At 30.9% G+C, this 26,421-nt stretch overlaps 1 protein-coding gene and 1 pseudogene across 2 annotated transcripts; one reads left to right on the top strand and one right to left on the bottom strand.

Moving 5' to 3' along the window:
- The first annotated feature begins 1,956 nt into the window (after window positions 1-1,956).
- LOC100786218 (tubulin-folding cofactor E-like) lies at window positions 1,957-10,797 on the top strand (annotated as a pseudogene). Its single transcript, XR_005888865.1, has 15 exons — window positions 1,957-2,227; window positions 2,962-3,132; window positions 3,412-3,458; window positions 3,923-4,070; window positions 4,164-4,237; window positions 4,944-5,062; window positions 5,674-5,798; window positions 5,899-5,960; window positions 6,970-7,077; window positions 7,168-7,202; window positions 8,394-8,456; window positions 9,693-9,784; window positions 9,871-9,947; window positions 10,023-10,100; window positions 10,357-10,797. The product of XR_005888865.1 is annotated as a tubulin-folding cofactor E-like (transcript).
- A 4,723-nt stretch (window positions 10,798-15,520) lies between these two features.
- Window positions 15,521-21,561, bottom strand: LOC100785701 (polygalacturonase). The gene is made up of 4 exons (XM_003547268.5): window positions 20,940-21,561; window positions 18,743-19,032; window positions 17,921-18,149; window positions 15,521-15,907 (listed from the first exon to the last, which is right to left on the bottom strand). Exons 1-4 carry the CDS (start codon window positions 21,423-21,425, stop codon window positions 15,686-15,688), a joined length of 1,227 nt encoding a protein of 408 aa, XP_003547316.1. The 5' UTR covers window positions 21,426-21,561; the 3' UTR covers window positions 15,521-15,685.
- Window positions 21,562-26,421: the final 4,860 nt, after the last annotated feature.

Below are 26,421 nucleotides of genomic sequence, written 5' to 3'. Positions count from 1 at the left end.
ACTATTTATGTTAGTGTTAATATTGACTTTTAGAATAATATTAATTATTCGTGTTATTATTATTTTAAATAATTTTGATTATAAATGGATTATTAATAAATTTTGCAATAAAAAATTTTCAAGATAAGACAATATTTCAATAATTATGAATGTGTATGCAATTGCATGCTCAAAGTTCCTAACACATGGCATGGATACTTTTGTGTAGAAAAAAATATTTTTTTTGTAGGTTTTATATGTAGGATGGTTTTACGAGACACTAGAAAGTGCTTCTGTCTTCTTGCTAGTTCTACTTGAAGACGTATTGAATGATAATGGACTTGTTTACTAATTTGTTGTGTTAAGGACATATTTTATGATTTGTTAAATTGCATTTGGCATTAATACCTTGCATGTTTTTTGTAAGAGGAATTCTCAGCCAATATTAACAAAAGATGCAGGAATCCTCGGAGCCAAGACATGAATTTTGGGTGGGCCAATATTAGACATAAAATTAATTTAGTTAGTTACTATAAGTTATTTGAGTAAGTTAGTTGGTTACTCAAGTTATAGTTACTAGAAGTTATTTGAGTAAGTTAGTGTTGGTTACTCAAGTTAGTTATTTTCTATCTTTGTATAAATACATCAACTTTGTAATATTTTGATGAATGAATAAATTGAATGAATCCTAAAACTATTTTTTTATTTATCTTCCATTTCTTTCATTCCTAATATGGTATCAGAAGTTTTTGCTTTCGTGTCTCTTGCTTTCTATTGAATCTATTTCTGGTTCTACCTGGTGGTGTAGATAGTGTTGTTAGCCCTTGCTTTGTGGCGTTCAGCCTTGACTTGAGGAGGCGTGTTGCGAGTCCCATATCGGGTGGTTCACATTGATGATTAAGTTCTTATATAACAGGCCACCTCCTTATGAATCGTTTTTTAAGGGAATCTTGCGGATGTCTGGTTGGTTCTTTTTTTTTTTCTCTCATGGCCATGGATGTCATTGATGATTAAGTTCTTATATAATTGGGCAGGTCATCCCCTTATGAATCATTTTTTAAGGGGACCTTTCGGATGCCTGATTATTTTTTTTTTTCTCTCATAGCCATGGATGTCATTGATGATTAAGTTCTTATATAACGCCACCCCCTTATGAATCATTTTTTAAGGGGACCTTTTGGATGCCTAGTTGGTTCTTTTTTTTCTCTCATGGCCATGGATATCATTGATGATTAAGTTCTTATATAACTAGGTTGACCATCTTTTTTTAAGGGAACCTTTCGGATGTATGTCTGGTTGGTTCTTTTCTTCTCACATGGCCATGGCTGCCATTGATGATTCTAAACCCTTCATTCTTCATTCTTCTAACAATCTTGACATTGTCTTAGTTTCTCATCTTTTCATCGTGTTCTCGGCAAAGGCTTAGTTGCTGATGTGGTGTTGTAGATGAATTGGCGTGGAGCGGTTGCGGTGCTCGTTTATGCCACCGCATTGTGGTACCTCTTCGAGCGTGTCAGTTACAATTTCTTGTCCTTCGTCACCAAAGTTTTTGCCAACAAGCTTTGATGCTTGCTTTGGACTCTTGGAAACTATCGAAGTTGGTCGAAGATTTCTCAAAGTTTTTATTTTGACCAATATATTTCCAACATGTTTTGCTATATTTCATGTTTTCAGATTTTTTTTTTCTTTTCTTTTCTCTTTCTTCTTTAATGTTGATGTATTGTATTCTTCAAGCTAAAAAGCTTGTGAGGGTACTAGATATAAAATTAATTTAGTTAATTATTAGAAGTTATTTGAGTAAATTAGTTGATTACTCAAGTTATAGTTACTAGAAATTATTTGAGTAAGTTAGTGTTGGTTATTCAAGTTAATTATTTTCTATCTTTATATAAATATATCAACTTTGTAATACTTTAATGAATGAATGAATTCTAAAACTATTTTTCATTTATCTTCCATTTCTTTCATTCCTACTAACAAGTACATGCATCTGGTGACTCACGGAGAATCGGTACAGTTAAGTATGTGGGGCCTGTAGAAGGCTATTCAGACACATGGGTTGGAGTTGACTGGGACAACGGAGAAGGCAAACACGATGGATCCATCAATGGTGTCCAGTACTTTCATGCAAAGTCAGAAAGATCAGGGTCATTTGTTCGTGCCCACAATCTGAACCAAGGGATTTCGTTGCTGGAAGCTCTTGAAAGTAGATATAAAAGTGAATCTACAAAAGATGAAGATGAAGAGGGTATATCTCTGGCTTAAATTCATTTGTAGTTAAAACGTTTATATTTTGGGTCCATGTGTGAGAATGAAAATGATTTCATTTTAATTTTTGGGATGAAAGAAAAGAAGTCAACTCACTGTAGTTGAGTTATTTTCTCTAGCCCTGTTACCAAACTATTACTGCATTTGTTTTCTTTTGTTGTTTCATTCTTTGTTGGGTTTGGGTGGAGGAGGTTGACATGTCTTGAATATGTGAGTACATGTGGGAGGATACCATTTAGTTTAATGCTAGGTTCTATTGTAAACCACTGTGAAATTGGTTGCATGGTGCAGGATTTTAATTAGTGCTATAATTTTGTAAGTATACTTTACTAATATAAATTCTCAAAATTATGCAAAGTAGAGACAATAGTGGTAGAGAAAATCCTCTTGAGAAATGTACACCTGGCAAATTACTCATTTTGAATTTTGAACTGTATACTCTTCCTGCCTATTGATATATCTATTTCCAAACTGTTAGGAAGTTGATTTCATATGAAGCCTTGAGACCAATTTATGTTCTGTCAGTAATATTTTCATTTTTTCTTTTGGGCTAAGAATGGAGAAGGTATCCATTATTCTATTCAAAATTTTACACCATCCATTCAAAAATAATTTTTTGCATTCTAGTCTCTCTTCTGTACAATTATTTTTGTATGCATTACACTGACAAAACCTGGAAAATAATATGTAATTTTTCTTCTTTTGTTTGTGCAGATGATATGTATGTCCTTTCAACAAGCAACCAGCGAGTATCTGTTCAACTTTTGGGTAAAGATAAAGTTTATGATAAGCTAAGTCGATTTGAGAAGTTAACCAGTGTATCATTGTCATATATGGGCATTAGTTCCCCTGGAATCCCATCTCACATTAATAATACAGTGCCAAGTAAGCTTGATTCTAGAACACTTCCATTTCTTTGCTAATATCAAGATGAATGCACGTCAACCTAGTGATATCAGTGATTCTGTTTTATTTTTTGGGATAAAATTGCAGTATCAGTGAATTAGTTGCTTATACCTTAAGTTATAATTGGAAACTTTGTTTATTTGATATCTTCTTCCATCCTGTAAGCAATTTCAATATAGGTAATGAGTTCCCTTGCAATTTTCTCTTTTTTGATATCTTCATGATCCTTGCACTTTAACCACCTTTTTTTGTTGATAGATATAAAAGAACTTGACCTGACTGGGAACCTTCTTTTGGAGTGGAAGGTATCTTCTGCCACCAGGTTTTTGCTAGTTTTCAATCCTGGCTACTGCTGCAGCTTCTTGTTTACCTTTTTTCTTTCTTTTTTTTTTGTCTTCAACATACCATGCAAATTTTACCAAGAACTTTGATGGTTTTGTGTTTGATTCAACTTATTTTGGACAAATAATAACTTTCTTTTTACAAGCTTCCTAATAGAACTTTTGAAGAGAAAAAAAATACAATTACTTTGTGGGAGATAAGCTTTCTCAAACTTGTGCAAAAACTTGATATGTTTTTCTATGGAGAATATCTTGTTATGAGCATAGTAGTCCTTGCCCTCTTTTTTCTTTTATCACCTTTTTCTATTAAAAAAATGCTACACTAATAACGTGAAAATTCCCCTTTTACTTATTTTGTATGGCCAACTATTTTGTTAGTGATTGATTGAGGGTACTTGCCATTTTTTTTTCAATTGATCTCTTTGCAGGATGTTGGCACAATTTGTGAACAGTTACCTGCTCTGAGGACAATCAACTTATCTAACAACTTAATGTCACCGTATAAATCAGAGCTTCCATTACTGAAAAACATCAAAGTTGTGGTTTTAAATAATACTGGTGTAGATTGGGAGCAGGTTCCCTCTATCTTTTGTCGACTTGTGTTTCTAGCATAAATTTGCCTAATGTATAAATAGGATTTGCTAAATATTTTCTTTTGAATTGGGCAAGTTGAGCTGCTTAGACAATCATTGACAACAATTGAAGAGCTACATATAATGGCAAACAATATAAGCAGAACACTGGTATGTTGTCTTTGATTCAATAGGCTTGCTAAATATGTTAGAAGCTGTAGGAATATATGTCTTCCCCCAAATAGCCTACTGGCTAACATGGAGAGCAGTTTAATAAACATTGGAATGTCACAATCTTTTAAGTACCTCAAGATGTTCATTTTGGGGCATCTGAAGAACTGGCCTACCCTTTCTCCCATTTTGGTTCACCACGCCACTAGATTTCCTCGAGTGATGGTATTATCTTCAGTACTTCTCAGTTTATAAGAGCTGTTGCACATTGAGATGTTTTGTTGAATGTGTTTTCTCTTATCTGACTGACTGACCACTTTGATGTCCTACAATAATATCAGTTTTGACATTAAAATATGGAATAAATTTTAATTTTTTTTCTAAGATGGAAATAATCCATTTGTACTAGGTTTTTCTCTTTCATGATTGATTTTTATGTTGCTCTACAATATATGATCAACTTTATTAGAGTATTTGTAAATAACTGTGAAAACAGTTTGCAAGGGGTGTTAGCAAAAGCTAACAGCACTTCAGTAGTATTAGGCTATTAGTAAATACTCCTTTGTAACTAACTTTGTAACTAACTTTCAGATTCAATAATATTAGTTCCCTTTCTCTATATTTTTCTCTCTCTTTTTCTGTTCACTAAGTCTAAAAAACTTTATAATATAATTACTAGCATTTTTAAGCCCTCTAATTTTCCTTTTCTGTTCTGCCCAGTTCATCCTCTACAGTTCAGGGATTTCATTATTTGCAGCTGTTGAATTTGGAAGATAATTGTATAGATGAATGGAAGGAAATCATGAAGCTGTCTCAGCTAAGATGGTTGGTAAAGACAAAATTTTGTTTAGTTCTAGAATACAGTGCTGAGTCCAGTTGGAACTGATGCTATCTTAACTTTCTAACTTTAACAACCAAATCTGTTTCCATGTTGATTAAACATAAAATTATCAGTTATGACTTGATCTAACTACTTAACAATTTAGTTAAGTCATTACCATTTCAGTTAACTACTTATTGTGAGTGGTTGGTGTTAATGTTAGGAATCTTGTAATTATGTAATATATTGTGTAGATCGGGAAATATTGTATTTAGGGATATTATGAGCTGTATAATTATGTACCCGCTATCCACTGTATGTATGACTCTAATTGTAAATAAGATCCTCTGCTGTGTAGTCAAGACACACGGATACGTTCACACAATTTCTCGTTTTTCTCCCTATGAGAGCAGTTAGCATGATGGTGAAATGTGGTTAAAAGTCACAGGTGGTACCGGTATCACTGGAACTGATTGTATCTTAGAACTGGCCATAAGTATTTAGTTTCTTTCTTGTTTCTGTTTTGCCTTCCCTAGAACAGTGCCTCTGCTTTTGGTTAATTTGTTGGTGAGTCTGTCAATTTGATTTATTTGTATTTGGTATATTTTGTTTTCAGTTTGGAGAAGCTTTACTTAAACAGGAATTGCTTGAGTTCTCTCTTTTATCCTGATAACGGTGGGCGGTATGAATCAGAAGTTACGTGCTATAAACCCTTTCAAAACTTACACTGCCTTCTATTGGGTAATATTATGCTTTTCCTCTTGATAAGTATCATTTTCAACATACTGCAATGCAATCTGGATTGTGGATACCAGCTGAAGTCTTTCAATTCATCATACAGCTAATAACAACATTGGTGATCTGGCCTCTGTTGACTCATTAAACTTGTTTCCTAATTTGGTGGTAAGGTTTATACTTGAAGTGTTGATTATACTTGCGTATTTTATTTATAATCATGGCATGGATGCTTTGCTGCATCTGTAATGATGAATCTAGGACTGTTGCCTGCTATGACTTTGTTTGGATAAACCTCTCAATAAGTACTTAAAAGAATGATATCATTCATGTGTCTTCACCCAACAACTTAAGCTTTTGAGATAGTTGGCTCATGGCATGATATTTCAGAGAGATGAGTGAGAAAACAGAGAAAAGATAAAGGAAAGAAGGATTCTGTTATTGGTGAATGAATTACAAAGAACAAAGGAGAGAATTATTGTTCCAAGGATTTCCCCTACCTACGACAGAGCCAATGCTTAGTTCCAAAATGATAGCAAATCAAAATCCCTCCTCTTATACCCTCTCCTATTTAAGCTAATTCTTTACCTCTAACACTTTAAAAGCCCAAACATAACTATTGAAACTAGCTAATTACTATCGAGCCATATCACTATGACTTGTTACTGCAGTTTACTTTATGGTGGAGAATACTGATCTACTGGAGAAGAGGATGGGATGTCCTCTTAAGAAAAACAAGAAAAGTAGAAACCAGGAACCAGTAGAAAGACATACAAACAAAGCAAAGCTTGCTAATCTCTTTGCATATCCAACATCGGAACCTCTTTGAAAAATCCATTACTGAGCACCATGAAGAAGCCCCCCAAAATAGTTTGAACCAGTTCATTTCAAATGGACAGTTGCAAATATTTGTTCTTTACTGTACTCTACTTGGCAATGACTCAGTTTTTCCCTTTGTGTGTGTGTGTGTGTTGTGCCACATATGCTTAAGCAAATTGAGAGAAATTAACTTGCTTATGATATGACTTATCTTTGTCCATCTCCATATGGACCATTCTTTCTTAATGTTTCTTTTTTCCCCATTCTCTTTGTTTTTCTTTTCCACTGGTTTATTTTAGAGCAGGTTTTTACAGATGGTAGATTCTATTCTAATTATTTATGTTCAATAACAATGAAGGATATCAGGCTTTCTGACAACCCAATTACTGATTCTGGAAGAGGTGGAGTTCCAAGATTTGTTTTGATTGCCCGTTTAGCAAAAGTTCAGATATTAAATGGAAGTGAGGTATGACAGAAGATATCTCTGTTGTTTATTTGCTTATTTTATATACTCCTTAACCAAATGTAATGTATTCGTATCTGTTTTACCTTTCAGGTTACTCCTCGTGAAAGGAAGGACTCTGAGATTAGGTATGTTCTTCTCAAAATTCTGTGCTTTATATATACCGTTTTGGCAATTGAAAGTCTGAAGCATCCTTTATGGTCATCATTTCTGTGTATTGTTTTGTCATGTATTTTATCTAAGCTTTTTTATTAGTGTTGTTCTTGAGTTTATCTTATGGATGTTCAATTCCACCTGCTAGTATATGTTTGCAGAGATTATTCGAACTTATGCGTTGCTCCTGTGTTCTCTAATTGTTTGGTTTTGATATTAAGTTTATGCTTATTTGGACTAAATAATTCATTGGAGACCTGGCTTGTTTGCCACCGTGCAATTCAGTGAAATTCCATTCCTATCCTTGTCATTCCATTGGGTCAGAGATGAATGACCTTCTTAGCATTGTGTGTTAAAGGTGCCATCTCCTTCTTGGATTGTGGGTCATTTGTGGGATGCCTCTCCTTTCCAAAGCTGGTCATATGCCTTGTATTGCTAGATAATTCTATTTCATGGAATCTAATTGCTTCTATCCATTAACTTTCGATCAATTATCCATTAACTCCATTTTTTAGGGTGTCTCCTTCCTAGAACTTGTCTCAGTTAGCTTGCTTTTCTTTCTTGTCCATGTCTCACATTAGCAGCTGCAACTATAGAAACCCAAATAATCTTTATTCTCACGGGGACAGATAATACACAGCAAACATCACAAATACAGAATACCCAGCCAAAACTGTACGCAGATGATGGAATAAGACATAAAATTGATCCAACCTACACCTGCAAGTTGTGTAAGAACCCTGCTAATGACAAATGCAGCCTCCAGAACCTTTCTATGATCAACTTGTAGTTTCCTGTACCAATACCACTGCTGCATATACCTAGAAGTGTTTGAAGCTGATTACTCCATAAGCATGCAATATTCAGATTTTTTATCATTGGGTCACACAAATAATTCTTAAATCAAGGATTGTTGTGTGAGAAATAATTTAATATGTTTCTTGCATTCACTATTAAGAAATAATACTTTTGTGGTTAGATTCCTCTTTAAGGACTGGCTATTAGACCCTTTTTGTATTCTGTCAATCTTTATACATGAGATATGTGAGCTTTTTCAACCATGCTTACCTTTTAGGTTGAGAGTTCAAAGGTTTACATCTAATTAGAGTTTAGTATGAAGCAACGTCATCTTTCTATTCTTAAAGATTATTTAAATTCTTTTGCAGGTATGCTCGGCTTGTGGTCTCAAAGTTGCATGCTAGTCCTGAAGAAATCAAATAGCATCCCAGGTAAATTCATACCGGCAAATAGTATTTGAAACCTTTGCTCTAGCTTTAATGTTCAGTATGTGTTGTGATGGCTATTGAAAGCTGGATGATGAATATGCATTTATAAAACAATAACTCTGGGTTTTGATGGAATTAAAGGAACAAATATGTAATAACGGTTCAGGTCCTTCAAGATATTTGGATTTTGAAATTGGGTTAAAAATGTTGGTTGAGTCTAGTGAAAAAGCTTGATTGGGAATTCAATCAATAGGAATCATAGAACTATGAGGAAGAAAGGAAACCTAGGTTTTACACCTTCAGTTCTTAGGTATTGTGATACAAATATCCATGTACCTCTATTTATACTAATATTTAATATTCATCAACATTGTGAAAATATTTGGAGTGATTGAGTCATATTTAGTGAGGTTTATTTTATTTTATTTTGTTTTATCTTTTTATGAGTTTACTTGTGATTGTGATCTCTATGGCTTTCCACTGTCCAATGTATAGTTCATGTGGTCTGCTAACAAAAAGCACAGAATGCCTTCTTGGTTGAATGTTTTCCCAAGTAATTGGGAGATATGTTCAAGCTACTGTGAAGGAAACCTTGCTATAAAATAGGTTTAATTTGTCAACAGTTAAAAATTGAAAGAAAATGATTCCTTTGCTGTAGTTTCTAATACTGAGCTTCCTTCAGCTTTTACTCGGCAACAATCAAATAATATCCATATGATATTGAGTAGTGTCATTATATAAACTTGTATGTTGATTTCACTGCCATTTTGTGACAACATTTTCAGCACTAGATGGCCACTTGCATGACCTGTTCTAGGTATCTAAAATAATGATATAGCAAGTAACAAGAAAAAACTCAAAAAAGCTCAGGTAAAGAGAGACACCTTTGAGGACGTGAGCATATTGCTCCAACCTGGAGAACCAATGGACTGCATGTTGCATAGACACAACTTTTGCCTCTTTGTTTTTACCAGAAACTTAATAAGGGTCTAACAAAGACCGTTCTAATGTGAGACACACTTAGTGCTCACCAAGAGTCCTTTAAGATTGTTTCAATAGAATCTTTTCTGCTTTACAATGCTTTCTTAAATGGTCACTTTTTTTTTTGCACAGAACACATGTCAGAAGAGTTCTGTTACTATAGACTTGAATTGAAACTGGATCTAGATGGGATTATCAATTAAATTCTATCTCATGGTGAACAACATTTTGAGAATATACTGGTGCACTTCATTACAGGTTTTTAGAGCTTAAGAAAATTCATGGAATTGAGGATGAAAGACCTTCAATTGGAGCTACTGTCCCACAAACAATCAGCTCAGGATTATTGTGTATGGACTATGGATGTTAAGTTTGAGCATTGACTTCTTTTTCTGAACTTGCAATAGCTTTAATTTTGATATAGAGATTAATGCAGCAATTACTCTGAATTGTGTTGGAGCATCCATGGGTGAGAAGCCATCATTGACAAAGAAGCTGCCAGCAACAACTACAGTTGAATATCAATACTACTCTAGTAATGAATGTTCAGTCTGACAAGATTCCTTCTGATTACCTTGTTTTTCTCAGGTTGGTAAGCTGAAATTTCTCTGCGAAAGCTTTTTTAAGCTGACGTCCATGAAGCTAAAATTATATCTTCCAGAAGAGGTTTGTTTTTATTAGGAATAAGATGTGTTATTTAGCATCATGTTTGCCTGATTCAAAATTTCTTAAATGAGAAGCAGAAACTCAAGAGAGTCTTAAAAAATCATTTTAATCTACCCTGATTGATGCAAAAACATACTTGATTATTTCTCTCAAGAAATTTTTGTAAGTAAAGAAACTATGCAGTGAGCATCATTTCTGCACAAAGAAAAAAAGGAATATCCTTTCTTGATTTAGTTACATGTCTTTATACTTGCAGGGTTCTCCATTTCCCATGCTGCTTGACAATGACACTTCATCTCTTATGGACCTTGGAATCGGCAATGATTCTATTATCCTTGTAGATGAAGAAAGTTCATAAATATACCAGAAAAATTGTGAAAAAGCTTCTCTTGTGTTGAAGACTGTATCTTGTTCTGATTAGCGGCGATTACTCTTGGAAGTATAACTCTAAAAATAATATATTTGTAAGCATTTTGTTGGGCTTCAGTTGAAGGTCTTATCAGGGGTTTTGATGCACCATGTTCATTGGATGATCAGTTCCATTCCTTGCCGCAACTGTTTTCTGTAAATCACTAGTTATTTTGATTCAATTGCAAACAGATTTGGGTCTTGTCCTCTGACAGATTCGAATCGTCTTTGGAAAATGACCATAAAATTGGTAACAAAATTATCGATCAATATAACATTTCTTTTTTAACTGAAAGAGCTACATTTTCCCACCTTTATATTATAAATGAGTCTACATTTTTAAGCACGAGAACATCTTGTATTATATTTCCATTTTCAAATTTTGCAAATTTTTCTTCATTTAAAAAAATTACATTATTTTTGTTAACAAATCTTATCTTTCTCAGGTTAATCGCCTTATGTATAAAATAGTAAAAAGATTATAATAGAATATATTATTAGAATGTAACGATGAAAAACATTATTTTATGATTCCTAATATTTCATAGGAAACAACCAAATTATCTACAATGGTAAGCAAATACTGATGAGCATTGATAAATGGTAAGGGGCCCAGTATGTCTATGTGGATAACATCAAATATTGGTTGATGTGCTTTGGTATTACAGGTGGGGCAGGGGACGTTGGTTTGTTTGGTTAGGTCATGTGATTCACAAATTAAATTCTACATTGTATTTGATATATGGAAAAGTGGCACAATGTCTATCTATTACATTGGTAGAAGAATGGTCCAACCAAATGTCTATGTGGATAAGATCAAATATTGGTTGATGTGCTTTGGTATTACAGGTGGGGCAGGGGTGGTTGGTTTGTTTGGTTAGGTGATGTGATTCACAAATTAAATTCTACATTGTATTTGATATATGTAAAAGTGGCACAATGTCTATCTATTACATTGGTAGGAGAATGGTCCAACCAAAGTGCCAAAGATCAATCAGGAGGTGTGAGAGAATTTGTACATTGGGATTGAATTAAAAAGTAAGAATTGATTGATGTTGCATGTTTGTGTAGAAGGTAAAGAGTAAACCATTGATCACTTTAGCATACCCTATCTGAAATAGTAAACAAAGAAATAAAGGGGCACACATGTTCGGTGTACTTGCTGAAAATTGGGGTTAGTTTAGTTGGTGGAGTGTGTAGGTAGTTGGTTGATTGCACTGGTCATTCAACTTTGGCCGTTGTTTTTGTTCATTCGTCGTTTTCGTTTTTCTTCTTTTCTTCTTTCTCCACTTCCTGTGCGGTTGTAGTTCTTCTTCTTCCTCTTTCCTTTGTCATTTCACTCTTTGGTGCTTATTCTTCTTCTTCTTCTTTCGTGGGTGTTGGTCCTTCGTTTGTGATTTTTCTTGTTGGTGGCTCCTGATCCTTTGTTGTTGGCCTTATCATACTTATTTTTTGTGCATTGTGTTGCTACTCATTCGTTGTTGTTATTGTTGCCTTTTTGAATGAATGATTGTATTGTTTTGGATGTTGTTAACATTGGTTTGATGTTGTTGTTTGAAGCAATGTCGCAGACAAAAATAATATTTTTTTGGAAAAACCTCATACGGATTAACCCATACAGATTGCAGATCTGTATAGTTTTTTTTATTGAATAATTTTTTTTTCTAAATTTGGTTTTTCAAAATTTTTGTTTACATTTTAAATATATATTTGTCAATTATTATTTAAATTATTTCGTAATGTAATATTGTTTTGTAATGTTAGTGAAATTTTATAATTTTTTCTAATTTATATGTTAAGTATTGATTTTATTTATAAAAAAAATATATTAGTTATTACTAAGATTAGATTGCTAAAACAAAGATTAGATTATATTAGATGGCTAAAATTAAGATTAAACTAGTGAAACAATTAATTTTCAATATTGTTATATTATATTTGTTTAACTTAAAAAAAATCGAAACAAACATTTAAAAGATATTAAATTTGTTACTTATAACAAATATTGAAATCATAATTAAAAATAATTTAAATTTTTTAGTTAAAAAAATATTTAAACGAAAATTTTAAATAATTAAAATTTGTTATAAAAATATTAAAACAATTTTTAATTGTACAATAAATTTGTTAGTTATAAAAAATTATGAAACCAAAATTTAAAATATGATAAAATTGTTAGCTTAAGATAATGATTGAAATCAAATTTAAAAATATATTAAATTTGGTAGTTATAAAAAATATTGAAACCAAAATTTAAAATTTAAAATATGATAAGATTGTTAGTTTAAGATAATGATTGAAATCAAATTTAAAAATATATTAAATTTGATAATTATAAAAAATATTGAAACTCAAATTTAAGATATGATAAGATTGTTAGTTTAATATAATGTTTGAAATCAAATTTAAAAATATATTAAATTTGGTAGTTATAAAAAATATTGAACCAAAATTTAAAATATGATAAGATTTTTAGTTTAAGATAATGGTTCAAATCAAATTTAAAAATATATTAAATTTGGTAGTTATAAAAAATATTGAAAACAAAATTTAAAATTTAATTATTAATAACCATAATAAACATTAAAATACATAATTCAGTATACACAAAATTATTTTAGCAATCTAATATTACTTTTACCAATCTAATTACTAAATTAATTCTTTAGCAATCTAAGGTTAGTTTTAGCAATTTTTAAAAAGATTCCTTTTTTACCAATCTAATTACTAAATACATATTTTTATTTTTTTATACCACTGTAAAATAATATCACCAAATCAATATTTTTAAAATTGCTAAAATTATTAAAAAATTACACTACAAAACAAATTAAATATATAATTCAAAAAATTTTATTTACTATTTAAAAAATTTAAAACTTATGGATTGTTATCCGTATGGCCATAAGGATTGATGATCCATAACTCATATGTTTCTAAAAAAAATTTTACGTAACTCTTCTTCTCCGACGAATAATCATCAATTTTCACTGTATCCTCTTGAACAACGCACATACATCACCAATGACAAAAAAGGCTCAAAAAAATAGACTAACTGAAATTAACGAAAACAACTTACACTAAGGGTGTAAGATTTTGTGGAAAAAAGGTGCTGCAAAAATGAAAAACCAAACCTTCTATTTGTAATCAAAAAGAATATTTTTGACATTTTAAAAAATTGATGGTGTCCCAAAATACTGGGTGCCTCAAACGGTTGCCTTCAACTTTTTTAGAAAGCAGATAACATACTCGGTTTCATCATTTTTGATACATTTTAATCGATTGAGAGCGATTAAAGGTAGAATACATGTGATCCAATGTAAAGAGTACTCTGTGCAAGCTAGGAAGATAGAGTACATGTGATCCAAGATACAACCATCACGTATCATTCCTAAACCTTTAAAATAAATTACTTTTTACTTAATAATTTTTTTAAAAAATAAATTACTTTTCGTACATCCTTAAAACAACTTTTTAAGAAGAGTAATAGAAACATACTTTTTAACACTCCTTCAAACACATTCTTTAGTGTCCTTAAGTTTTATCCGCTATCATGAAAGCTGAACTATAAAGATAATAAATACATTCTAAACTGTAAATCATTTTATCAAGAGACAAATTTAAGTAAAATATAATCAAGACATTGTCAAAAAACATGGGTAAAACTCCCTGTACTTTCACTATTGTTTCCTCCACTTCCCATTGCATTATAGAAAGTCCATTCCAGAATACAAATTGTATTTGGGAATGAGCTTTTCATAATGCAATGGGAAGTGCAGGAATCAATAATGGAAGTGCAGGAAGCAACAGCAAAAATATTATGCACAAGCCCATACAAATTGAGAGGCATGCCTAATCTTCAATGCGGCTCAATGGGCTACAAACGCCACAGGCTCAGCTCAGGCAAGCATTTTTTTCTCATCTTTGCCGAGCAACTTCTAATTATAAAAAAAAAAAAAGAAGAAGAAGCAGCAGCAAAGCCATGACAGAAACTTTCACTGTTTCACATGTTGTCTTTCCTAGGACTATGACTTCAGAAAACACCGAGAACAATTCCTTTGGCAAAATTGTTTTGGGTACCCAACATTTTTGCTAGAACACTATCATAGCATGTGAAATTTCAATTTTGTCTTTCTCTAATCCCTACGAGACTTATGAATTAACAATTCGTATTGGGCTTCAATCCGTATGTGACACATAGGATTTTTAAAAAAATATGTTTTACGAATTAATTTAAAATTAATGGTTCAAGCAAGAATCAAACTATGACTTTTGCGTTATTAGTATAACGTTCTAACTAACTGAGCTAATAGATTAATTATGTTATAAAATAATTAATTATCTCTACATATAACACTAAAATTTCTAATGTATATTTAATGTACATGTAAATTTATATAATAAATTTTGTGACAATTAATTTTTATCTAATAATTAATTTGTTTACATATATAAATTGTAAATAAAAATCATAGGTTTAATAAAAATTTATATATGTAAAAGAATACATTATTAACATAAATCTACTAATGTATTTTTTGATCTTATTATAGTTAATTTTGATCTAATAATATATTTTTTTACATATATAAACATGTAAATATATCATTCAATTAAATACCAAATTTGTTTAACTATTAATTACTGTAACCAACATCTAAATACAATATTCAGTTAAATATCAAATTTATTTAATTATAAAAAAATTTAAATAAATTAAATGTATAAAAAAATTCTAAATAATTTATAATTTTTTTAAAAAATTCAAAACATACGCACTTCTTTTTTTCTAGAAACGAAAAACCAATGAACTTCACCGTATATCGGTAAACTGCTGGGTGTACCGTTGGGTGCCCCAAGCAGTTCCCTTCCTTTGGTCATTACTTATCATATGGATAATCTAAAATGATACAATAATATCTCCTCTAACAAACTTGCTATCATATTTTCTATAACTAATTAAAATTTATTAAAAACTATAAAATCATAAGTAAAGTTCTTTAAATAAAAATGAAACCTAAAAAAAAATTCTAATAAATTTCAACCAATAATGTGCAAATATGAATGTTAAAAAATATGTTACTGACATTCTCACATAATCAATATATCTTAATTTTAGCAAATGATATAGTTTTGTCTCCAGATTTCAGATTTCAGAGCCATATCTAACATTTGCCCTAGAAGCAACTCACCGGTTGAACTATACCCAATGTGGTTCCACCAGCGTGATTACACAAAGCTTGGGGAGCTTTGTTGATCTTGTAAGTGAATCTAATATCCTCCAACGTTATTCTTTCGCATGGCTGCTCAGAACTACAATCAAATTTCACAGCAACTTGCGTTGCAGATGTTCCATGAATGTCTTTGTATGAAATATCACTTATCTTCACCCCAGAGGCCTGTGAATGCAAATCCACAAAACATATCATATAAGTTCCCTATCAAGCTCGGAGTAACATTTAACTTAAATGTGAAATGTTATACACAACAAACAAGAGAGTAATAACATATCAAAATTTTAAATAAATACAAATAAAATAACAAAGACTTAATTCTAATTTATAGATAAGAAAGGCTAGCAACTTACTTTCTAAGCATACTGATCTTAGATACTATTAACTAAAATTTATGAAAAAAATACGAACTCTCTTAGTTTTAATTAGTTTCCATTTTTGTCTTTCACACCTAGCCAAACCCTCAAAATCTCTTATCACATTCTCTTTCACTTCTAACCCGTTCCTCTTTTTACCTTCTCACTGCTTTCAATTCCTCTCCAAAATAGTCAAGCTCTTTTGTTTAGAGATATTATGAATTGATAGATAAGGCATAAAAAATCAATGGAAAATATTATTGTGAAATTGAAACTACCAATGGAAAACAAAATTTCTAATTTATAAAAATTAATTTTTTTGAGGGAATTTATAAAAAAAATACTATTACTTAATATTGCTCTAGGATTTGAATTTGAGTTGTGCAATTATGTTTCGTCAATATACAGTTAAACATTCTATCTTTAATTGCCCTAAATGCATGAAACAGACCAACTCCAACTTTTGTTATTTTGAATTCGGGTACAAGCCTTTTCTTTTTTTTAGTTTCTCCAACGCAATAATCAAAACACAAATTAAAGAAGAAAAATTGAGGAAAATATGAGTATTAATTCAGTGGCCGCCTAGAGCTATGAAGATTCAGTAACAGCATAGCAGAGAATTGAAAAGGAACTATATACTTAGAATAAAAAAATCTAGCTATGAGAGGGATTGAAAAATAGGCAAGGGTTGTGTTCTTTATTTTTATGTTTTAAATTTTTAATGTGTTTCCATGGTTTTGCAGTAGTCCTAGAGAAGAAGATAAAAGATTTTTAATGTATTCTCATGCAGTTGCAGCAGCGCACTCACAAGTACCACTTGAGAAGATAGAAGACAAAGGGGTCGGGCATCAATAAATTATAAATTAGAATTGAATCTTTGTTATTTTGTTTTATACTTTAATTCAAATTTAATGTGTTGTCACTTTCATACTAGCTGTGTCTATTGTCTAACATCTCATTTAATTAGGTAAATGTCCGCCAAGTCTTACTCGCAAGGTGATTGTAGAAATTAAGTTGAATTACACTTTTGATCCTTTTATATTATAATTAACATATGATTCCTATCTCTTAGCAATTATTTAGTGTAGTAACAAAAAGTTACTTAATTAGTTGAATTTAAGTATTATAATTACGTCTTATTTTTTCTGTTTAAAATTATAAAATCTTTATTTTTGCTTAAATAGTTAGCACTTGAAATAAGAAGTGGTTTTATTAGGTAAGACAAATTTAAAAAAGTTTATAATTATATAGGAAGTCGGGAAATTTTAAGATTTTCGTATTGGAATGATAGTCGAATTTTAATGTTTGGATTAATGAATTTTGAGCAAAAGAGAGTTTAAGATTATTTAATCAATCCAACTTGTAAATTTTTTTAATAAAAAATTAAGGATTTGAAAGTTTTTGATAAAGAAAAACCAACAGAAAGAATTGATTGCTTTAGTTATTTAATGTAATGTATTGAGAAACCAAGACCTAGAACTAAATTTGAAGGATAATATGTTTTCCTTTTTATAATTGGTTATCAAACCTTTTATTATGTATTAAAATACATCATTAATTATATATATATATATATATATATATATATATATATATATATATATATTGATGCAAGGATTGGAATATCTGTCCGTTTAATCAATAACTTTTATTCTAATAAAAATAAAATCATGATTGAAGAACAAAAATATAATCAAACCTAAAAAAATTAGTTTGGTCTACCTATTTTATTCATCTCGGGGTCAATTATGGCTGATTGAATTAAAGCAAAATTTTCACAGAGAAAAATAAAGCAAAATAAATATCCTGGGAGAAAACTCACCTGACTAGGGCAACCATTGCGAAATGGGCAATAATGTTGGTCAATTATAATGGGGTTTTGGACATCAGACATTGTTGCATGTTCAAAATGGACATCCTCCACAAATCCACTGCTTGGCCTCCCCCAAGACTTTATTCTAAAACCATTTTGAGTTTTAGAGAATGTGGCTTTTCTAACTGTCACATTTTTCACACCAGGTTCGTCCAAGTCCCATCCTAAGCTTCCAATGCTGTTGCAAAATTGAGTGAACAATAACAATAAATAAATTAGCACTCTATGTCAAATGTTATACAAAATAGGTTTAATATGTTTTTGGTCCCGTTAGTACTTTTTTCATTTTTGGTTAATGTAAGTTCATTTGATTTTAGTCATAGTAAGTTGGCGATATTTCAATTTTTGGTTTTATAAGTTTTTTTTTTCATTTTTAGTTATTGTGAATTTGTACTTTTTCAATTTTAATCTCTTTAAAATTTTAATTTTTTATTTATAATTCCCATAAGTCTGTGCTTACAATGATTAAAATTAAAATAACGCAAACTTATAGCAATTATAATGAGCAAAAGACTAAAATTAAAAAACCCTAAACTTACATGGATGTACTAAAAATGAATGATTTTTTGTACAGAAGTTAAAATTTAAAAAATAAGAATTTATAGAAATCAAAAACATATTTAACCGTATAAAATATATTATTAACACTCTCATTATTATATTTCATCTTAAAATTAATTCACACATTAAGTAAAACTTTCCAACAAATTAAATAATTGAGGCAAGGATGAGACTTTTCAATAAAATTCATATAAAATTTTCAAAAGAAACCTTATCCCATGACCAGGTCCGCATGCAACATCTTCAACCCACAAGTTTCTACAACCAGGGCCAACAGAGATGCAATCATCTCCAGTTCGAATTCTAGGTGCAAGGATGGTGACATCGGTGGAGAATTTGACGTGGATGCCATCGGTGTTAGGGCTGTTTCCATCAGCCATGAGCTTCACTCCATGCATTTTCACGTTGTGGCATGCATTGATCAGTATGTGAACCAGTTGACTATTAAGAGAAGTCAACCCAGTGATGACAATGTGTTCAGAGTTTGTGAACCCAAGTGTCTGCTTGTACAATAACAGAAAAAAGAAAACATTATTATAAAATTTTGATCAATTAATTACCCTGTAGACAAATAAGCAAACAATGTGTAATAGTCAAGTCTTATCACACAAGTAATTAATATATTAAAGTTACGATTGAATCCTTTAAATATTATGTGATTTTGATCCTTATAAAAATAATTTTTTTTAGATTAATTAAATCTATTTTTTTCTGATAAACCATAGGTCAAGAAAAAAAAAATCTAACTTATAGTTATTGTTTACGTGACTAGCTAACATTTTTTTTTCTAAATATAACCATTTAAGCTTTAATTCTTTATTTTTTAAAAATAGTCTTTATTTCATTTAGTGTTAGATATGTTACGTCAACTATGCATAATAACCATTACCTAAAAAAAATCGTTCAATTCTCAGTTTTATTCAGTGGATGACAAATTCTTGTCATCCGACAGGATCCCACACAGTTGCAATTTCCCAGAAAACTAAACACTCAATTTCTGGACCTACCTCTTGACACAGAAACATCACCCGAGACCGAGAGAATCTCATAACCTCATTGTTACGTTGAACCTCCTTACTCGCCATCTAGAAATAGTCTAATATTTTTATAGACAAAAAACAATATAAGTTTTTATTATAAATATATTAAAGAAATCGGGAACAGTAAAAGTTAAAAGGTTAAAATAGGTAAAATTAGTATGAATTTATTCTCTTGCTTATTTTTAAAACTTTTCAAATTAATTTTTTAAGAATATTTTATGGGAGTAATACTTATGCTTTATGGAGGCATAACAAATTATTTAACATATTCAAGTAAAAAAAATTGTTTGTGGGAAAAATTGTCCCCCTTACTTTCTATGTAGATTCGTGCTAGCATAAAAGTGAAAAATAGGATAAATAAAGATATAGAAGAGAGAAATAAAGTGAATGAAAATAATTATAAATTTAAAGTGATCAAAATAAAAAATTTTGGTTTAAAAAAAAGTAAAAAAATAAGAATGAGTAAAATAAAATAAAGAAAAGATAGAAAAAGAATCATTATTCATTTCTCCTCAACAGTTAGCTAGACTCATATCCTCTTTATTAATTTCTTCCCTCCGATCCCATACATCTATTATACCAAACTCACACATCATTTCTTATTTTTTTCGAACTATTTCTGATTTCTTTTCTCCACTTCTTCATTATTTCCACCATGTCGCTAATACTCATTGAAAAGACGCTTAATACCCCAAATTTTCCACAGCCCATTTACTGCATCTAAGTCCTTAACCGAAAAGAAAACAACCAAATTAAAAGCAATATTAATTTTTCATATTTCTCTATAAACCTTAAAACCAATAAAAATGTTAATGAAGTTAATATTTTTTTTTCATAAGCTACAATAAGCTTATATATAAATTAAAATCATTTTTATGGGAAAAACTCTCACGTTTATTTTTTGTAACATAAGTTAATGTTGGTTTATAAAAAAATTGTTTTCTTTTTTTTTACTCTTACATATGCGAAGAAGTTTATCTATAGTGTTATATGATTAAATTACCTTAACATGCAAGCATTAGTGATTACCACTGGTTCCCAAGTATTGATATTGATATTATGATATCTTCCTTCTAGATTCATATATAAACAAAAAAAAAAAATCTTATATATTAAACTTAAATATAAACAAATCTAATTAATTTTATTTAATATTATCATTTCTAAACAACCATTTATTTAATTCTAGTTCTATTTTTAATGACTTTTGTATTCATGAAAAATGATTTAAAAATAAATTTATTTTTTTAGTTGAGATTAATAATATAAACAAACTTTTTTGATTAGTATATAGTTAATTATTTTTATTCATATATATAGATGTGTGTGTGAGTTGAAAGGAAAATTTGTGCATGCATGTAACATACCGCAGCTCCAATAGGGCAATTAGGGGTGGCTTTGTACTTGCAATCCCACAAGAAACTGCCTCGGGCATCAAGCACCCCACCATGAATGGAAACCCCACTAACTTGGTCAAAGGTCAACCAATACAAAGAATTCCCCACGAACGTGTATTGGGAAGGAGCCACCAAGGTTCCACGAATGGTTATGGAGATAGCACGGTTCGCACATTGCCCATGGAACGTAACGGCACGTGCTATCAGGAACCTCCCTTGCGGCACGTGAATGCCTGCGGGTTTGTTCGAACTACAAGCTTTGTTCCACGCGCTTAGGAATGCCGCGGTTGCGTCCGTCGCGCCGTCGGGTTTGGCCCCGAAGTCCACCACGTTGTAGGAGGTTGCTTTGGCTGAGGATGTGGAGAACCAGGTACATAGGACCAAGAAGTGCAATGTGTGAAGAGCGAGAAGAGAGAGAGGAGATGGTTTTTTTGTCGTTGTTGTTGGGTTTGGCATTTTGGAAAATTGTTAAGTGAAGTGAAGGGTGTTTTTTGAGTATATGAATGAGAATGTGTTGAAGAAGCTAGAATAAGATTGAGAGGTAGTGGTGAAGGAGAGTCCAGGGCAATGGCAACGGTTTGTGAGGGTATTTATGAGCTAAAAGTAAATTATATATATTTTTTTTTAAATTGCATCTGAAACTCTTTTTTTGTTTTCTTCTAAAAAAATCTCTTAATTATTTAATTCAAATTACACTTCTTATCCCTCCTAAATATTTTAATATTTTTTTTTCTCTAATTGGATGTGAACTCACCTTATTGGTACGCATGTATTAATATTTTTTTAATTTAATTTTTTTTATGCGTGTTGGGTTATTTTATTGGTGCATTTTTGTTGGACTTATTCCCAGGAATGTCTATTGATTGAATATGGTCCTTTGTTTCAAAATTTAGTGTTTTACTCCTGCATTTGTATTTTTAACTCCTTTTTTTGAAATATTTTTTTTATGGTTATGTGTTTAATATAATGTCTCAACTAAGAGCTGTATCTTCTTCAAGTATTATCAACAATGAAGTAAAAGTCAAATATTAAAGAAAAAATTGTTATTACATTAAGAAAGGTTTATTCACATGGTCAATTATTAATTTGTTATTGAATATTTAACAAAGATGTTAGGACAATTTTATTTATTCACATATTTCAATTGACGTTAGTTAATAATATTAACACAAAGGGATAAAAGTAATGTAAAAAAAGAAAGAGTGCAATTTGAGAAAAATACAAGGAGTACAAGTGTAATAAAGATGTTAAGATAATTTCATCTGTTTACATATTTCAATTAACATTAATTAATGATATTTACATAAGGAGGATAAAAGTAATATAAAAAAAAGGAGTATATTTGAAAAAACACAAGGGATGAGGGTATAGTTTACTCTATAAGCTAAGGTTAGCTTTTAATTTAATTTTGATGTCTTTTATATAAGGGAAATCTTAAACAATGTCTTAAGGGCATTGATTAAAAAACTTAAAAATAGAAATATTTTAATAAAAAATTATGTTGTTCATAATTTTTTTTACGTTATCTTATAATTTATATAATAAATATTTTTCTTTTAATTTCTTAATTAATATCCTAAGAATATTGATTAGCAAATTTTTTTAAAAAAAATACATGCGCATCTATGTATTTTCTTGAAAAGTAAAACTAAAATAAAAGAGAGAAGGGAAAGAAAATAAGGATATTAATTAAAGTGGAAATTAGAATGCGTATTACTTTAAATTGGATTTTATATGCAGTTAATGGGACAGTTTTTTTTATATATATGTTGTTCAAACAAAATAATGGTCGGAGTGAGAGCTTTGTTGCTAGATACGCTTATATGTTAAATACTTGAAGGGATTTTTTTTTTATTACACATGATAATATTATTCGGATCAAATATAATTGTTTTTATGTAAAAAAATATACGTGGTCTAAATAAATAAAATAATGGTGTAGTTTGCAAAATATGATAAATAATCAAAGACAAAGGGCAAGGAATGGCTTCTGAATTCTGATGCTTGTCTTTTTCGGACTTCACTTTACGTGTTTCATTTTCATACGTTAGCTAATTATTTATTCGCATGGTTTTAGTTACTACAATTCAGTGTCTTCTTTTTAATTTTTATAGTTTTTCTTTAATGAAAAATAATGTTATATTCACATGGTACGTAGAATCGTAGATATTGATATTTGATAACATAGATTGTTAGGCCTGTGCTAGAGTGCTTTAGCTCCATAAATAATAGTCCGTACTTCGTAGGGATGATAATTTTATCCGAATTTTATAGGTAAAAAAAACAAAAAAAAAAAGAGAAATTGGTTTAATTGGTAAAAAAAACAGATTTATATTACAAAAGAATATGATCTGAAAGCACTCATTAACTCTCATTAGAGTAGCTTTTGCAAGTAGCCATCATTTTTAATTTTATGGTGTCTCAGTAGCATTGAAGCATTACTTAACTTTTGGAAAACTCGAATCTCAGCTTATCAAGCACATTAGAGTTATAGTCTATTACCAGTTGTCAATCTCGAATACATCAGGGTTAGAATTAGGCATGAAGAACCTTTTTTTATTCAAATAAAAAAAATTGTTTTTGACTCATTTTGATAAGTTCTGAAGTTTGATTTGAGCAAGCAATAATAGTAAATAATGCTCAATTTTTATTGTAATCACTGAATTTTATTGCAATGTTGTGGCCTTGTTAGTTTGTCTAGAGACAGAGTTTCTTTGACCCATAATGGTTAATTAGATGTCCCGAATTGAATAACTGATCATAGAATCCATGTCATATTGTCATATATTGGAAAATAACTTTCCTTCCTACCTATGTTAATTCAAAATGTACTTCCCGATTCTCTACCCACTTCTATTACAAAATGGTCCCCATCTTCCCTTTCCATCTAATAATTAATGTCAAGCTACAGCACCAATTTTGTCTTACATACACCACCTCATCATCACTTTCTCAAAAACCAAATTATCATTGCATGCCCTTATCCTTATATCCTCAGGGAATTTCCCTGTACACTAACATCTACTTCAACTACATTGGGTCAGTACAATTTCGCTTTTTAATATTCCATAGCATTAATTATTTATCAATTCCCACGTGTATACACACACCACGTACAAGTTCAAGGACTACAAACCCCACGGTACCACAGGCACCACTCCCTCGTCCTTGAAATCATGTGAGCAAACCAAGTGTAATACCAACTAATACAATCCACATATTTTTGGCACATTTTCGTTTCAAATTACAAACCAACGCCACCCCAAAAACACATGAGCCTTCAACGTACAGAGAGGCAAATATAGAAGTATCCTTTGTTAAGGCAAGCTCGTGAAAACTGAAATATCCAAATCAATGGCCCCTATTTCTCATAGGGTCCAAGTGGGTTCGTAGCATGCATATTAATGTAGATTCCTTATTAGGTGGCTCCAAGTGCACAACAGTGAGGTGATCTACCCTTTTCCTCTGTTGTTACTTAGATCTCGCCCCCACATAGGAGAGTTATATAAGGCAATACGATGCTATAAATCTTTTTTTGGCACCATCGAGTTTCTTCAAAATGTCCACAACTTCCAGCTAATATTTATAAACACAATTTCTGTCCACAGTTTATAATCTTTAATTAACAATTTTGCATTTTAAAAAGTTGGAAGAGTAATAGTAGTATCATAGTAAAAGATTCAAAATATAAAATTTGTTTTAAGACTTGAAAATTTCTTGATACGGCACTTTTACAGCAATACATGACCATACCCAAATTCACAATCTCACAATTGGTTGACTTAGGTACCTTGTCCAGTCATCACAATGAGAACAGAGATCTTTTTCACTTTCCATGCTTAAACGTATGCTCTATGAGGTAATCTTCTCCTTTGCAGCAAATATTCTCAGTATGATAGAAGACAAGACTATGCAGAAAATGAACACAAGTCCTCACGATTCAGCCGCACAAAAAGGATTGCAGTATTTATTATCAAGCATGACTCTTGGTCTTCATTTTAACTATTAAGACTCATGGTAATGTAGAAAATGAATTAATACTTTCAATTACTGTAACAACATAGAAACAGGTTTTCGTTGTTCTCTTCCACTAAATTAGATAAGGAAAATGGTATTGCCTTATCATACTTGAAATATATAATATCTTTATTAAATTTGGTATCTACTATAACTATAAGAATCACAATTAAGCAGAGTATCTTAACTCACGGCTCAATGGCATCCGACTTCTTAGAAATTGATTAACATAGTTTTCTAGTAGTTACTCGTGAATCTAGTGATACAACCCTATTGTGCTTTAACATATTTTGTAACATTTAGCATAAAGCGCAACATGTGTCACTTCATTTTAACCACGAAATTCAACATCAAACTCCTCAGTTCAGCATTGGCACATAAAAACAGAAAACTCTTCTTAGTTGCTAGCAAGTAATCATAGGTAACGTAGTGAAATCTCACCTTAGTTCCTTCAAATAACGCCACACTTAGTTTGTAAACTGCTACTCCAACTTGAAATCCCGACAAGAAGAAATAGACACCGCATCCCTTGGTACCACAGTAACAATTAACAAATACTTACAGCAACTAGTTCCAAGATCTACTAACACTTCACATGCAATTTAACATGAAGAACCTAACATTTCCCCCAAAACACACCGAGTTAAAGTAGAGAATCACCATCCACCTCAAGCATTAAATTTATTCTAAATGTGTAACAGCTAGCAGAAACTATATTCGAGCCAGGGAACAACGAGTAACTAATACTATCAAACCATATCAAGCTTTGTTTCCCAATAGAACAACACGACTTTGACACTTAATCTCTTCAGTTTGCAATTAAGCTTATCCACCACGAAAGCTATGGGGTCTTGGAATCAGGAGTCATTTATTTTAAGAATCATATCACCATCAAACAAACAAATTCCATATGCAGCCAAGAAACTTCATACAGTAATAAATGAATGAGACATCAATTAGCACAAAATTTCTACTACTTTTAAGAAAACCTACTTGACTATAAGCCCTAAAGTGAACTAGGAAGATCCCCCTATCTCAATCTCCAAGCCTAAACAAAAATGAAAAGAGCCCAATATTTCGATCTTCCTCCCAAGCACTTGCTACAAGCCTACAAGCACGATCAGGAAGTTCTTCACATGCAGCGCGTCAAAGATTTTTTTATTTTTAATTCGAAAAATGAGGGACTTGACTTTGATATTAATACATATTGAGTCTCGTTATAAAACTGAATCAGAAACGAAATTGTAGCAGATTACAGCCTTGTTTTTTACTTCTATAATTATTTTCTTCTCTTATGCACACGTACTAATGCAAAATCTTCTATTAAGATTAATTTAAACATGCATCCTACATCCCATGTTCAATGGCTTAAATTTGATTCTACAAATAAGCACAAAAATATGCATTATGTTATTCCTGTCAAAAGTAAAAGTGG

The sequence above is a fragment of the Glycine max genome, chromosome 15 (assembly GCF_000004515.6).
Source record: "Glycine max cultivar Williams 82 chromosome 15, Glycine_max_v4.0, whole genome shotgun sequence".
Lineage (NCBI taxonomy): Eukaryota > Viridiplantae > Streptophyta > Magnoliopsida > Fabales > Fabaceae > Glycine > Glycine max.
This window is presented reverse-complemented; position numbering and strand designations above follow the sequence as displayed.